The sequence below is a fragment of the Geotrypetes seraphini genome, chromosome 12 (genome assembly GCF_902459505.1).
Source record: "Geotrypetes seraphini chromosome 12, aGeoSer1.1, whole genome shotgun sequence".
Lineage (NCBI taxonomy): Eukaryota > Metazoa > Chordata > Amphibia > Gymnophiona > Dermophiidae > Geotrypetes > Geotrypetes seraphini.
The window spans coordinates 94,360,529-94,374,628 of record NC_047095.1 but is presented as its reverse complement, the minus strand read 5'-3'; the positions used below and the strand labels follow the sequence as shown (position 1 = coordinate 94,374,628).

At 44.3% G+C, this 14,100-nt stretch overlaps 1 protein-coding gene across 5 annotated transcripts in view; it reads right to left on the bottom strand.

Annotated features, from left to right (window-relative positions):
* PRKAB2 (protein kinase AMP-activated non-catalytic subunit beta 2) overlaps positions 1–14,100 on the bottom strand; it is an 83,668-nt gene that overhangs the window by 68,721 nt on the left and 847 nt on the right. The window contains exons 1-3 of one of the 5 annotated variants that reach the window (XM_033915816.1): positions 14,017–14,096; positions 4,609–4,797; positions 2,238–2,404 (exon numbers count right to left, since the gene is read on the bottom strand). In XM_033915816.1, the coding sequence (XP_033771707.1) occupies positions 2,238–2,404; positions 4,609–4,773 (332 nt within the window). In that variant the 5' untranslated portion in view covers positions 4,774–4,797; positions 14,017–14,096. Of the gene's footprint in view, positions 1–2,237; positions 2,405–4,608; positions 4,798–13,820; positions 13,948–14,016; positions 14,097–14,100 lie in introns of those variants that run through there. The other 4 variants (XM_033915819.1, XM_033915817.1, XM_033915818.1 and 1 more) reach the window with 4 other exon arrangements.

Here is a 14,100-nt window from a genome sequence, read left to right as displayed (position 1 = left end):
GGGAGTTGTAAAAGAAGAGAAAGAGATAGCTGACAGGTTAAATGAGTTCTTCACGTCAGTCTTCACGATGGAGAATATAACCAACATTCCGGAACCCGAAGAGATCATAATAGGAGACCAAGACGATATGCTGGTCGATTTAGAGGTAAGCCAAGAGGATGTACTCAAGCAGATTGACAGACTAAAGAGCGACAAATCGCCGGGTCCGGATGGCATTCACCCAAGGGTACTCAAGGAACTAAAAGACGTAATAGCGGAGCCACTTCGACAGATATGCAACCTATCCTTAAAAACCGGAGAGATCCCGGAGGATTGGAAAATAGCAAATGTCACGCCCATCTTCAAGAAGGGCGCAAGGGGGGACCCGGGAAACTACAGGCCGGTGAGCCTGACCTCAGTCCCGGGAAAGATGATGGAGGCACTGATTAAAGACGGCATCTGTGAGCACATCGAAAAAAATGGGCAGCTAAAACCAAGTCAACATGGCTTCTGTAAGGGTAGGTCATGCCTCACAAACTTATTGTACTTCTTTGAGGGAGTGAACAGCCAGGTGGATAAAGGGGAATCTATAGACATCATTTACCTTGACTTCCAAAAAGCCTTCGACAAGGTGCCACACGAGAGACTGCTTAAAAAGATATGGAACCACGGGGTACAAGGGGAGGTCCACCGATGGATCAAAAACTGGCTGGCAAACAGGAAGCAGAGGGTTGGCGTAAAGGGCCACTACTCAGACTGGAAAGGGGTCACGAGCGGAGTTCCGCAGGGGTCGGTGCTGGGACCGCTCTTGTTCAATATCTACATAAATGACCTAGAGGCAGGAACTAAGTGTGAAGTCATTAAATTTGCAGATGACACCAAACTATACAGCAGGGCTCAAACCAAGGAAGACTGCGAGGATCTCCAAAAGGATCTAACGCAGCTGGAAAAGTGGGCCGAAAAATGGCAGATGAGCTTCAACGTGGGGAAATGCAAGGTCATGCACGTGGGGAAAAAGAACCCAATGTTCACATACAAAATGGGGGGAACACCACTAGGGGTTAGTAACCTGGAGAGAGACCTGGGAGTGATGGTAGACGCAACACTGAAGGCATCGGTGCAATGCGCAACAGCCTCTAGGAAAGCAAACAGAATGCTGGGTATCATTAAGAAGGGTATTACGACCAGGACGAAGGAAGTTATCATGCCGCTGTATCGTGCAATGGTACGGCCGCATCTGGAGTACTGTGTCCAGTACTGGTCGCCGTACCTCAAGAAAGACATGGCGGTACTTGAGGGAGTACAAAGAAGAGCAACCAAACTGATAAAGGGAATGGAAAATCTCCCATATACCGACAGATTGAAGCAGTTGGGACTTTTCTCCCTGGAGAAGCGAAGACTTAGAGGAGACATGATAGAAACCTTCAAGATCCTGAAGGGCATAGAGAAAGTAGACAGGGACAGATTTTTCAAATTAAAGGGCACCACAAGCACAAGGGGGCATTGGGGGAAATTGAAAGGGGACAGGTTTAGAACAAACGCTAGGAAGTTCTTCTTCACTCAGAGGGTGGTGGATACATGGAACGCGCTTCCAGAGGCTGTTGTAGACAAGAAAACACTAAATGGTTTCAAAGAAGGTTTGGATAGATTCCTAGAAGAAAAAGGGATTGGGGGGTATAGATAGGTATAGACCATTGCTCAGGCAATGGGCCTGATGGGCCGCCGCGGGAGCGGACCGCTGAGCAGGATGGACCTATGGTCTGCCTCAGCGGAGGCAACTTCTTATGTTCTTATGTTCTTATGAGAACAGATTATAGGTTTGAGAGTCAGCACTTATCTTTAGGAGTGAGCAATACGGAATAATGTAATGTAATGTAATAATCTACTGTTTGGGATCCCAGGCTATTGCTAGAGACAGGATGCTGAGTTTGAGGGACTGCAAACCTCAACAGGCATGGTATTTCTTAAGTTCTTAAGTAAAACTAAAACTGAATCACTAGCGTAATGATTTAAACTTGGAACTGTCCTACATTTTCCATTTGGGAGTAAGGGAGTTAGATCTTTAGAGTAAATAAGAGCTGAAATTGCCTTTCTAGCAAGTTTGGGTGCATAATGCCAATGGACATGTCAAAGAGAGAGTGAAATATATTCCTAAGCATTCTGGGTATTAATACACATGGTGGGAAAATTATTGTAATGGAAAATGAGCAAACTTAAGCAGCTGTCTAATAACTCATACAAAAATCTCTTTCCTTTACCTTTTAATTAGAGGAATCTTGGTGCTCCAGTTGTTAAATGATCCAGATATGAAAACTTCCTTTCCACCTTCAGACCAACGAATCACTGTGGGACGAGCCTGCTGTGTTAGTTTAAGGGAATTCTCCAAATCAGGTTGCCAGGAAATAAACTCTTTATCACCCAGAAGCTGCCGAAAGAAAAGACAGCCATCATCACAAAATTTCCGACCACTGAATTTGAAATGTAAACTGAATCTTGAACCATCACAGCAAGCCCATACCAAGACAAAAAGCCTCAAGTTGTTTCACAGGACATGGAAAATTTGCGGGAGCTAGTCAGGAAGCAACCCAGAGCCGAGCAGATGCACCAAAGCACACTCCTGCTCAGTGCCATTCAGCACCTGAAGAAACCAGAACTCGCAGCAGTAACCGATTGACTGGGTTAGCAGCGGGGCAGGAGTGCGGAAAGCTCGCTCCTGCCCGCTGCACCTCTGGACCACCAGGGATCGGCAGAGGAGGTATGATGGGACAGGGCAGGGAGGGGGGACAGGTTGCAGAACCTGGCAGGGTAGGGAACTTGAATATTAAGCCGCCCGACTTATATTCAAGTCAACCACTTTTCCTCCTTTTGGTGGGGGGAAATGGGAGTCTCGACTTATATTCGGATCAACTTATATTTGAGTATATCCGATAACTGAATGCTGGCTATCTTGTTTCCAGAATCCACTGGTGGCAAAATAGTTTCCCAATAGTTTCATGCATATTCATTAGGGATAATATGAAAACCTGGCTTGTTTGTGGCACTCAAGGTCTATCTCCTGGTGTGGGAACTCAGGCCCCATCTAATTGTTCCCAGGGTGGAAGGGAAATCCCCTGAACTGTTTGCTCCATCTGGGTCTACAGCCTCCTAGGAGTGGCCTACTTATATCTGTTGGATATAGAAATACTAAGGAGCTGAAAGCAGAACTGACATCCAATAAAGGGACTGAGGTCAACTCAGAGCTTTTTTGTTGTTGTTGTCACCATCTGCTGGCAGGGAGACATGACCTACTAATCTATTCTGTCAGGACACAAGGAAAGGAAACTAACAGGTAATTTCATCCTCTCCTAGACCAGAGCCAGGCTTGGACAGCAAACATTCTGCCAGCAATATCAATGTGTTCTGCTGCTCTCTACCAAGTTCAGATTGTTTTATGCATATGATATCCAAATACACAGCTAAACTCTAACAATGCAACGAAAACTACTAAAAGCTTCAGATAAATAGTAACAAATATAACAAAACAGTCCCTAATGGACTCCACTCATCAATTCCCAAGACTCTGATAGTCCCTGAGAAGTCATAATGTACTGTAACCTTTGCCCCAAATAAGATTGCACTATGGCCTTCACAATCCCATTAACATCAAACACCAACAACAGGTTAACCAAGATAGAGTAGTCAATGTCAAATGCCTACCTCAAATCAAAAAGGGCCATTGAGTCAATAACTTTATCCAAACTTCTCCTAACTTTATCCAAACTTCTATCACAATAATCATGCTGTTTCAGATCCATCTGACAAAGATTAAACCCATCATTATCGGCTCACCTTTCTCCCAGATAAGTAGCAACCATAATCTGCAGCAGCTTCCCTAATTAGGGGGCACTGGAGACTGACCTATAATTTTGAAAGAGCAAAGGGATACAATTTGACCTACAGTTGAGCACAGTAGGTTTTGGAGGGATCACCAAACAATATAAGGGGGTTATGGTGAGATGTGTATAAGGGACTTTTTATGTGAAGGTCACTGCAATGCATTCTGGGGTGCCCCACTGCTCTGTTGGGTTATCTGTGTGGCCAGTATAAGAGTGCTGGCACCTCCCACATCCCAATAGTTTGGTTTGTGTGTTTTTCTTTTGGATATGTTTTTCTCGTAAATGGTTCAAAAAGATGGATGCACTAAGCACAAACACATCTATGAAAAGACCATTTTTGAAACATAAAGACAACCTTTTTCCTGCTTTGAAAATGGGCATGAGGGTAGGGTGAGGTATAATGGGTATTGGTGAAAATAGGTGTTTGGTATTGGATTTTTGGATGTGTCCCACAACATAGCCAAAATCAGATTTATAAGTCATATTGAAAATGCTCCTCTCTATCAAATAGTGTGTCTTCACATCATGGGCACACATAGAACAAGATTTCCATGCTATAAATGTAGATTAAAACCAGTGCCTTGAGCATTCATACACCATGGCATCACAGGTGTTAGTCCAAAACTACAACCAGGATAGTTAAGTACCTTGTAGGATTCTCTGATTGCACAATGAAAAGTACTTTGAACTGCACAACTACCGTACATAAATGCTGCTTTCTGTATAAGACAGTATCTTGTACACAGAGCAGTACCTTACACTCTTGTGTGCTGAAGACATTGGGGTCATCAGAGCTTCCCACCATTATCTTGTTCTGCTGTGGTTCCTTGGAAGTATGACTGTCAGTTGCCCCATCATGACGATGAGACTTGGACCCATGACGATCACCTGATACTCGATCACTTGCTGTGTTGCCCATAGTGCACTAAAGTTCTAAGCTGTCCTGCAAGACAAAATAATAATAACCTCAGCCATCTATGGCTCCCTTGTGAACAATAAGCATGCTGCAGCTTGAAAGGACAGCACAGATACCAGGCATACCACACCTAAACAGAGTTGAGTTAATATTCAAAAGAAGTTAAACCTTCACTGATAGCTAGGGAATACATAACTTACTATCTATATAAATTTTAAATATACATTGGGTATTTAGATTGCTAAACACACAGATACTATCTGGATAACGTGAGGCATGATCAGAGTTGGTCCTTGGGTATTTTGAAGCCCTAGAAAATCTTCAGGGTGGAAGCTCAAGGCCTTTCCCCCTCATGCCCAGTGTCTCCCCTATCACAAGAGGTGTCCACCCTATTCCCCTGAGATGTCTAGCCTCTCTCCTTCCCAATCCCCTGAGGCATCCTACCTTCCCCCTTTCTTATCCCACAAGGTGTCCAGACTCTACCCTTCCCAAACCCAAGGTATCCTGCATTCCCCCTTTCCAATCCCGCAGGGTGTCCAAACTCTCTCTTTCCCTATCTCCTGGGGTGTCCAGCCTCTCCCTTTCCCTATCCCTTGAGGTGCCCAGCCTCTCTTCTAGCACTCATAGTCACTGTTGCTGTCCTAAATTGGAATCAGAACAGCTGGCACAGGATCTTGAACATTTGTGCATTTTTGAGGTCAACCAGGATTTGTAACCCTTCAAACTATGGCTAGATAGGGCAGCTTAGAAACTGTCCTCAATACAGCTTGATGGACAGAACAGAAACCAGACCAGTTATAAATGAACCAAGTTCTATATGGACCATACCCATTACGATTAAACTAGGCAGAGCAGATAATAATCAGGGGTGGACAAACATTTACAAACCGTAGGAATCAGCCAAAACCTTTTCAGAAACAGGGAAATCTTTATTTCTGCTTATTTTGCTTATATTTTTTTAATTAATTTATTAGGACAGGGGTAGGCAATTCCAGTCCTCGAGAGTCACAGGCAGGTCAGGTTTTCAGGATATTCACAATGAATATGTATGAGATGGATTTGCTTGCACTGCCTCCTTGAGATGCAAACCTATCTCATGCATATTTATTGTGGATATCCTGAAAACCTGACCTGCATGTGGCTCTCGAGGACTGGAATTGACTACCCCGTATTAAAGGGGTTTTGGTCTAAGGTTGCTCTGACGTTTTTCTTCTCTGTTTTTTTTTTTTTTGCTTTCTTCTCTCTCTCCTCTTTCTTCCAGGCATTATCTTTTTATACAGCAAAAATAATATCTCTTCCCATTCTTGTGCCAACAAGGTCTCTATTGCACATGGATTAAGTCAGGGGTGTCAAATTCAATCACATAAGGGGCCAAAATCTAAAATATAGGCTAAGTCGAGGGACAAATTTTTTATTAAGATACTTAGGGGTCCTTTTATTAAGGTACGCTAACCGATTTAGCGCGTGCTAAATGCGCACCTTAATAAAAGCACCCCTTAGTCTTAGTAGAAGTATAGGATTAAAACCTCTCCAACCCTCATAACCTTTCTCAGCAGCCGGGAGGACCAGGGTGCAGGCAGCTGGGTGAGTGCAGACAGTGGCAGTAGAGTACTGTGTATGCCTTTCAGTGCTACAGAAATTATAAATAATAGCAGAATTATACCTGCTGTATACCACCTTGGTTGAATCTCTTCATAAAGTCGGTTAATAAATCACAATAAATAAATATTTACAGGAATTTTGATGGAGGAACAGAATGGGCAGCACCTTTTTAAAAATGAGAAAGGAGATGAAGTAAGCACATAAGCATAAGCACATAAGCATTGCCTCTGCCGAGTCAGACCATAGGTCCATCATGCCCAGCAGTCCGCTCCCGCGGCGGCCCCCCAGGTCAATGACCTGTAATGATCTATTACTCAAAAGCATTTTGTCTTGTATAGTAACCCTCTAATTGTACCCCTGGATTCCCTTACCCTTCAGGAACTCGTCCAATCCCTTTTTGAAACCCAAAACCGTACTCTGCTCAACTACCCCCTCTGGAAGCGCATTCCAGGTGTCCACCACCCTCTGAGTGAAGAAGAACTTCCTAGCATTTGTTCTGAATCTATCTCCCTTCAATTTTTTTGAGTGCCCTCTAGTTTTTGTTGCCCCCGCCAGTCTGAAGAATCTGTCTCTCTCTACTTCCACTATACCCTTCATGATCTTATAAGTTTCTATCATATCCCCTCTAAGTCTCCGCTTTTCCAGGGAAAAGACCCCAGCTTCTCCAGCCTCTCAGCATACGAGAGGTTTTCCATGCCCTTTATCATTTTTGTTGCTCTTCTCTGGACCCTCTCGAGTATCGCCATATCTTTCTTTAGGTACGGCGACCAGTACTGGACGCAGTACTCCAGATGCGGTCGCACCATTGCCCTATACAGCGGGAGGATAACTTCCTTGGTTCTGGTAGTGATACCTTTTTTGATAATGCCCAACATTCTGTTCGCCTTTTTTGAGGCCGCTGCGCATTGTGCTGCCGGTTTCATTGTTTTATCCACCAAAACCCCCAAGTCCTTTTCTAGGTTGCCTTTTCCCAATGTCATCCCCCCCATCGTGTAGTTGTACATCAGGTTCCCTTTCCCTATGTGCATAACTTTACATTTCTCCACATTAAAACTCATCTGCCATTTATCTGCCCACTCACTCAGTTTGTCCAGGTCCCTTTGGAGTTCTTTACATTCCTCTACAGATCTAACCTTACCGGAGAGTTTTGTGTCATCCGCAAATTTTATAACTTCACACTTTGTCCCTGTTTCCAAGTCATTAATAAATATATTGAATAGCAGCGGTCCCAGCACTGACCCTTGTGGGACGCCACTTGTGACTCCTTTCCAGTTAGAATAGTGTCCCTTTACTCCTACCCTCTGTTTCCTGTTTGCCAGCCAGTTTTTGATCCATCTGTGTATGTCCCCTTCCACCCCGTGGTTCCACAGTTTCCTCAAAAGGCGCTCATGAGGTACCTTGTCGAAGGCTTTCTGGAAGTCTAGGTATACTATATCTATGGGGTCACCTTTGTCCAAGTGTTCGCTTATCTCCTCGAAGAAATGCAGCAGGTTTGTTTGGCAAGATCTTCAAGTACAGAAACCATGCTGGCTTGTTCTCATCAGCTTATTTTTTTCTATGTGCTCACTGATACTGTTCTTGATCAATAATTCGGCCATCTTCCCCGGAACTGAGGTCAAGCTGACCGGTCTATAATTCCCCGGGTCGCCTCTGGTTCCCTTCTTGAAGATAGGTGTAACATTTGCTATCCTCCAGTCTTCCGGTATTACCCCTGTTTTCAGGGATAGGTTACAAATCTGCTGCAGTAACTCTGCTATTTCATTTCTAAGTTCTTTTAGTATTCTTGGGTGAATTCCGTCCGGGCCCGGACAGAAACTTATAATACTTTGTCATAAGTGACAGTCCCTTGCTTATCGCTCCTTCATTACCACTGTCATGCCTAATGTATCTAATTAATGCCCAGCTACATTTCCTCCTTCCCCCGTACATGATAATTAAACTTTCATTTTCAGTAAAGGTGGGGGACGGGGAAGGAAGTCAGGTGCATTTTTCTCTCAGTGGAAGACAGCTCCAGAAAGCACAGTTACTTACCGTAACAAGTGTTATCCAGGGAAAGCAGGTAGCTATTCTCACATATGGGTAACGTCATCAGCGGAGCCTGGATGCGGAAGCTTGCATGCAGACTTGCTTGAAGAAACTAGAAGTTTCGAGTCGACCACAGCGCACATGCGCGAGTGCCTTCCCGCCCAGCAAAGGGCGCGTCTCCTCATTTCAGATAGCTAGCAGAGAAGCCAACCAGGGGAGGTGGGCGGGTTGTGAAAATAGCTGCCTGCTGTCCCTGGATAACACCTGTTACAGTAAGTAACTGTGCTTTATCCAAGGACAAGCAGGCAGGCTATTCTCACATATGGGTTCAAGTTTCAAGTTTGTTGGGATTTGTTATCTACGCAATATCATATATTTCAATGCGTATAATAATTGTTTTTAAAATAACAATTAACAAATTGGGGAGGACAAAACAAGATAATATAGACAAATTTTGGCATTCTATTACAAACTGGTACAAAAGGCAAAGGGGTGAACTACAATTTTTAAGAAAAGAAAAAGAAACATTTAAGGAAACACATATGGTGGGGTCATGTAAGATATATATGTAAGATATATATGGTGACTTCCAAGCTAACCAGAATGGGATGGTGGGAGTGTTGGCAATTTAGGAGAATAAATTTTGTAATACTGTTTAGCCAAACTGTCCATCCCATCTGGAAAAAGTATCCCGACAATAGTGAGAAGTGAAAGTATGAACCGAGGACCAAGTAGCAGCCATGCAAATTTCCTCAATAGGTGTAGATCTGAGGAAAGCTACTGAAGCTGCCATTGCTCGAACTTTATGGGCTGTGACTCTACTAGGTAGGGGTAATCCAAACTGGGCATAGCAGAATGAGATACAAGCAGCCATCCAGTTGGAGATGGTGCGCTTAGAGATAGGATGTCCCAACTTATTTGGATCAAAGGATAAAAAAAGTTGAGGAGCAGTTCTGTGTGGTTTGATGCATTCCAAATAGAAGGCCAAAGCACGTTTACAGTCCAGAGTATGAAGAGCTATTTCTCCAGGATGAGAATGAGGCTTTGGAAAGAACACTGGAAGAACAATGGATTGGTTGAGATGAAATTCCAATACCACTTTAGGGAGGAATTTAGGATGAGTTTGAAGGACCACTTTGTCATGATGGAAGACAGTGAAAGGTGGATCAGCACAGAAGTGAGGGCAATGAGAAACACCACTTTCCAAATGAGATACTTCAGATGAGCCTTGTCAATTGGTTCAAATGGAGGCTTCATTAGTTGAGCAAGGACAACATTGAGGTCCCAAACCAGAGGAGGCAGTTTGAGAGGAGGTTTGACACTAAAAAAGTCCTTTCATGAATCTGGAAACCACCAGATGAGCAGAGAGGGGTTTCCCTTCTATAGGCTGATGGAGAGCCGCAATTGCACTGAGATGAACTCAGATCGATATAGACTTGAGGCCAGAAGTGGATAAGTGCAAAAGGTAATCCAAAACAGAAGATAGGGAGGAATGTTGAGGCTCCTTATCACGAGAAACACACCACGTAGAAAATCTAGTCCATTTTTGGTGACAGCATTGTCTAGTGGTAGGCTTTCTAGAAGCCTCTAAAACGTCTCTTATAGATTGAGAAAATTGAAGAGGAGTCATGTTGAGAGATACCAAGCTGTCAGGTGTAGAGACTGCAGGTTGGGATGAAGGAAAGATCCTTGACTCTGTGTATGCAGAGAAGGAAAAACTGGTAGAAGGTATGGCTCCCTGCTGCTGAGTTGAAGTAGAAGGGAGTACCAAGGTTATCTCGGCCACCGAGGAGCAATCAGAATCATGGTGGCATGATCGTTCTTCAACTTGACCGGAGTCTTGAGAATGAGGGGGAATGGAGGGAATGCATAGAGGAAGAGATTCGTCCATTCCAGAAGAAAAGCATCTGCCTCGAGGCGATGAGGAGAGTATATCCTGGAGCAGAACTGAGGCAGTTTGTAGTTGTGGGGAGCTGCAAAGAAGTCTATCTGAGGCTTTCTCCACTGTGAAAAAATGTGATGAAGAGGCGAGGAATGGAGGGTCCATTCGTGAGGTTGCAGAAGACGACTCAAGTTGTCTGCCAAGCAATTTTTCGCCCCTTGGATGTAGACAGCTTTGAGGAAGGTGTTGTGGCAGATTGCCCAGTCCCAAACCTTCAGAGCTTCTTGACAAAGGGAGGCAGATCCCGTCCCTCCCTGTTTGTTGACATAATATATGGCGACTTGTTTGTCCGTCCGAATGAGGACTACCTGGTCGTGAAGAAGATGTTGAAAAGCGTTGAGAGCCTTGAAAATCGTTCTGAGTTCCAACAGATTTATGTGACTGACGATCCGTACTGGTCCAGTGGCCTTGTGTACAGAGACCATCGAGATGAGCGCCCCAAGCGTAGGTCGAAGAATCTGTCGTGAGGACCTTCTGATAAGGGGGCGTTTGAAAAAGCAAGCCTCTGGAGAGATTAGAAGAGAGCATCCACCAACGGAGAGACTGCTTCAAAGAAGGAATGACTGTGATGTGATGAGAAAGTGTGTCACAAAATTGCATCCATTGAGAAGCCAGAATCCAGAGGAATTCTGAGGTGAAGTCTGGCAAAAGGAGTCACGTGTACTGTGGAGGCCATGTGATCTAGTATCACCATCATGTGTCTCGCTGATATGGAAGAGTGGGAAGACACTGCATGACAGAGTTGAAGTAGAACTTCCAGAAGTTGTTGTAGAAGGAATGCTCTGAGTTGGATAGTATCCAAAACAGCTCCGATGAATTGTAGATGCTGCGAGGGCTGAAGCTGAGATTTGGGAAAATTGATTTCTAATCCCAAACTTTGTAGGAACCAGGTAGTCCGTTGGGACTACCCTGAGATGTTGAATCTTTGATGAGCCAGTCGTCGAGGTAGGGAAATACCTGAAGACCATGGTTCCGTAGAGCTGCTGCTACCACTACCAGGCACTTGGTGAACACCCTGGGAGATGAAGCCAGGCCGAAGGGCAGCACTCTGTATTGAAAATCAGATTCCCCACCCGAAATCTGAGGTATTGACGGGAGGCCGGATGAATGGGAATGTGAGTATAGGCCTCCTTGAGATCCAGAGAGCATAACCAGTCGTTCTGCTCGAGGAGGGGATAAAGGGATGCCAGGGATAACATCCAAAATTTTTCTTTGACCCCCCCTTGAAGGCCTGCACCTCCCCCTGAAGGCCTGTCCCCCCCTTGAAGGCCTACATCCCCCCGAAGTCCTGCCTGCCTGCCTGTCCCCCCCTGAAGGCCTGTCCCCCCTGAAGGTCTGTCCCCCCCTATGAAGGCCTGCATCCTCCCCCGAAGGCCTGCCTGCCTGTCCCCCCTTTGAAGGCCTGCATCCCCCTCCCCTGAAGGCCTGCCTGCCTGTCCCCACGAAGGCCTGTCCCCCCTTTGAAGGCCTGCATCTCCCCCGAAGGCTGGCCTGCCTATCTCCTTTGAAGGCCTGTACCCCCCCTCCCCCAGAAGGCTGCATTCCCCCCCCCCCCCCCGGAAGGCCTGCGTGTTCCCCCTGGCCTTCCAGAATGAATTTTCCTAATTTTAGCAGCCTGCACTGCATTAGCGATCTTTGCAAGCTGCTGTACGGCTTCAGAGCTCTTTTCTCTCTGCTGCGGTCCCGCGGTCTGAGAAGGGGTAGAGAGGAGAGCTCCAAAGCTGTACAGCAGCTTGCAAAGATCGCTAGCGCCAGCGATCTTACTGCAGGCTGCTGAAGTTAGGAAAATTCATTCCGGGAGGCCAGTGGGGAAGACAGACAAAACAGCACAGCAGCAGGAGGCCAGCGGGTAAGCCACTTCCCAACTGACCCTCCCCACTCGCCCTCTAAAGCAGGAGCGGCAGGCCAGCAAAAGGCAGCACTGCCACTCCTGCTTTAGAGGGCAAGTGGGGAGGGTCAGTCAACGAATTGGGAGGCCGATTTTTTGTCGGGGTAAATCGATTTGAATCAATTCACCCGAAATGAATCGGTGAATCGATTCGAATCGTAAATTGGGCAGCACTAGAGGGCATAGAATGAAATTAAGAGGTGATAGGCTCAGGAGTAAAGGAAATTCATTTTTTACAGAAACGTTGGTAGATGCATGGAACAGTCTCCCAGAAGATGTGATGGAGACAGAGACTATGTCAGAATTCAAGAAAGCGTGGGATAGGCACACTGGATCTCTTAGAGAGAGGAAGAGATAATGGTTACTGCGGATGGGCAGAATGGATGGGCCATTTGGCCTTTATCTTTCATCATGTTTCTGTGATTTTAGAATTGGCAAAATTGTGCTGGCTTTGTACTAACATTGTGAGACTGATTTTCATTTTAAAAAAAGAAATTATGTCATAAACAGACTGTCTATTTTCATATGTCATAAACAGACTGACTGATTTTCATTTTAAAAAAAAGAAATTATGTCATAAACAGACTGTCTAACCCCCTTGCTCTATATTCTTATATAATTTTTTCAAGACAAAGATTTTTTCTCAGTGACTCACTTAATTGGGGCAGGCAGTCCCTGCCTCCAGTTGGACTCTGCTCTATATTTCCAACTCATATGCTCTAAGGCAGCCTCAATTTTTGCATCTTTTCTCACTGTCTTAAATCATATGTGGGTAGAAGAGTTGTCTGGGTTCTCATTAGAGAATGACACATTGACAAAGTTTGTCCCCATCTCCACCACAGCACAAAAACCCCCCAAAACAGATTGTCTTTTCATTGAAAATGATGGAACTAGTGCACTGGAATTTCAGTTTGCAGGGACAGGTTGGTAGGGTTACCATATGGCTCCAGAAAAAGGAGGATGATTGAGACATTTCAGGTTTTATTTCAATTGAAAGCAATGGAAGTAAGGAGGACTGATAGAGACATGGAAGTAAAAGGCCATCATCCTTTTTTCTGGAGCCATATGGTAACCCAATGGGTTGGGGATGGGACAAACTATTGTTCCCATGTCATAATCTATTTTTTGCCAGTCCTATTAGATTATAAGCTTCAAGAGCTGTCAATTATATGCGTCTCTAAATCACTGTAATGCTATACAAATAACGATAATAAATACTGTATATGCAACAGAACCGTAAAAGCCTGCTCAGTTACACTTAGACAACATAGTAACTCTTTTTGTAATACACCGTATTTATATATAATATACAATATAGGATAACAATATTAAAGTCAACACTACCAAATTTACATATGCTCCTGGAATTCAATGTCTTATGGTATAACAATGGCAAAATAAAATTATATTCGTAATAAGATTTCAGATAAATGTTTATACTGAAGTAAAAAATATTGAAGTTAAGATTTAAAAAATCTCATATTTGAAAGTAAACAGATCAATAAAGTTATCATTTTGCACTTAATTTATTTCAGAAAATGTTCTTTTCTAATTTATCCACAACTATTAACTGCAAACTGCAGTTCTTCTCACTTCAAAAATTCATAAACTAAGTCCTCTCCCCTTAATGCTACCAAAATAACTACTCCTCTTTTCTTCCTCCTCTCCCAATGTAGCATAATTCATGTCAGCCATATTGAGAAAAACATTTGTTTCACCCTCCCACAACCTCACAAAAGAGTCAAATTCTATTTCCCCATCAGAAACGTCAAAAAGAAGCAAAACTCACACTGGCAAGCAGATTTCCACTGCGCACGCGCGCACAGTAGAACCTTCTACGGCTTACGAACATACTGCGCATGTGTGCGGAGCG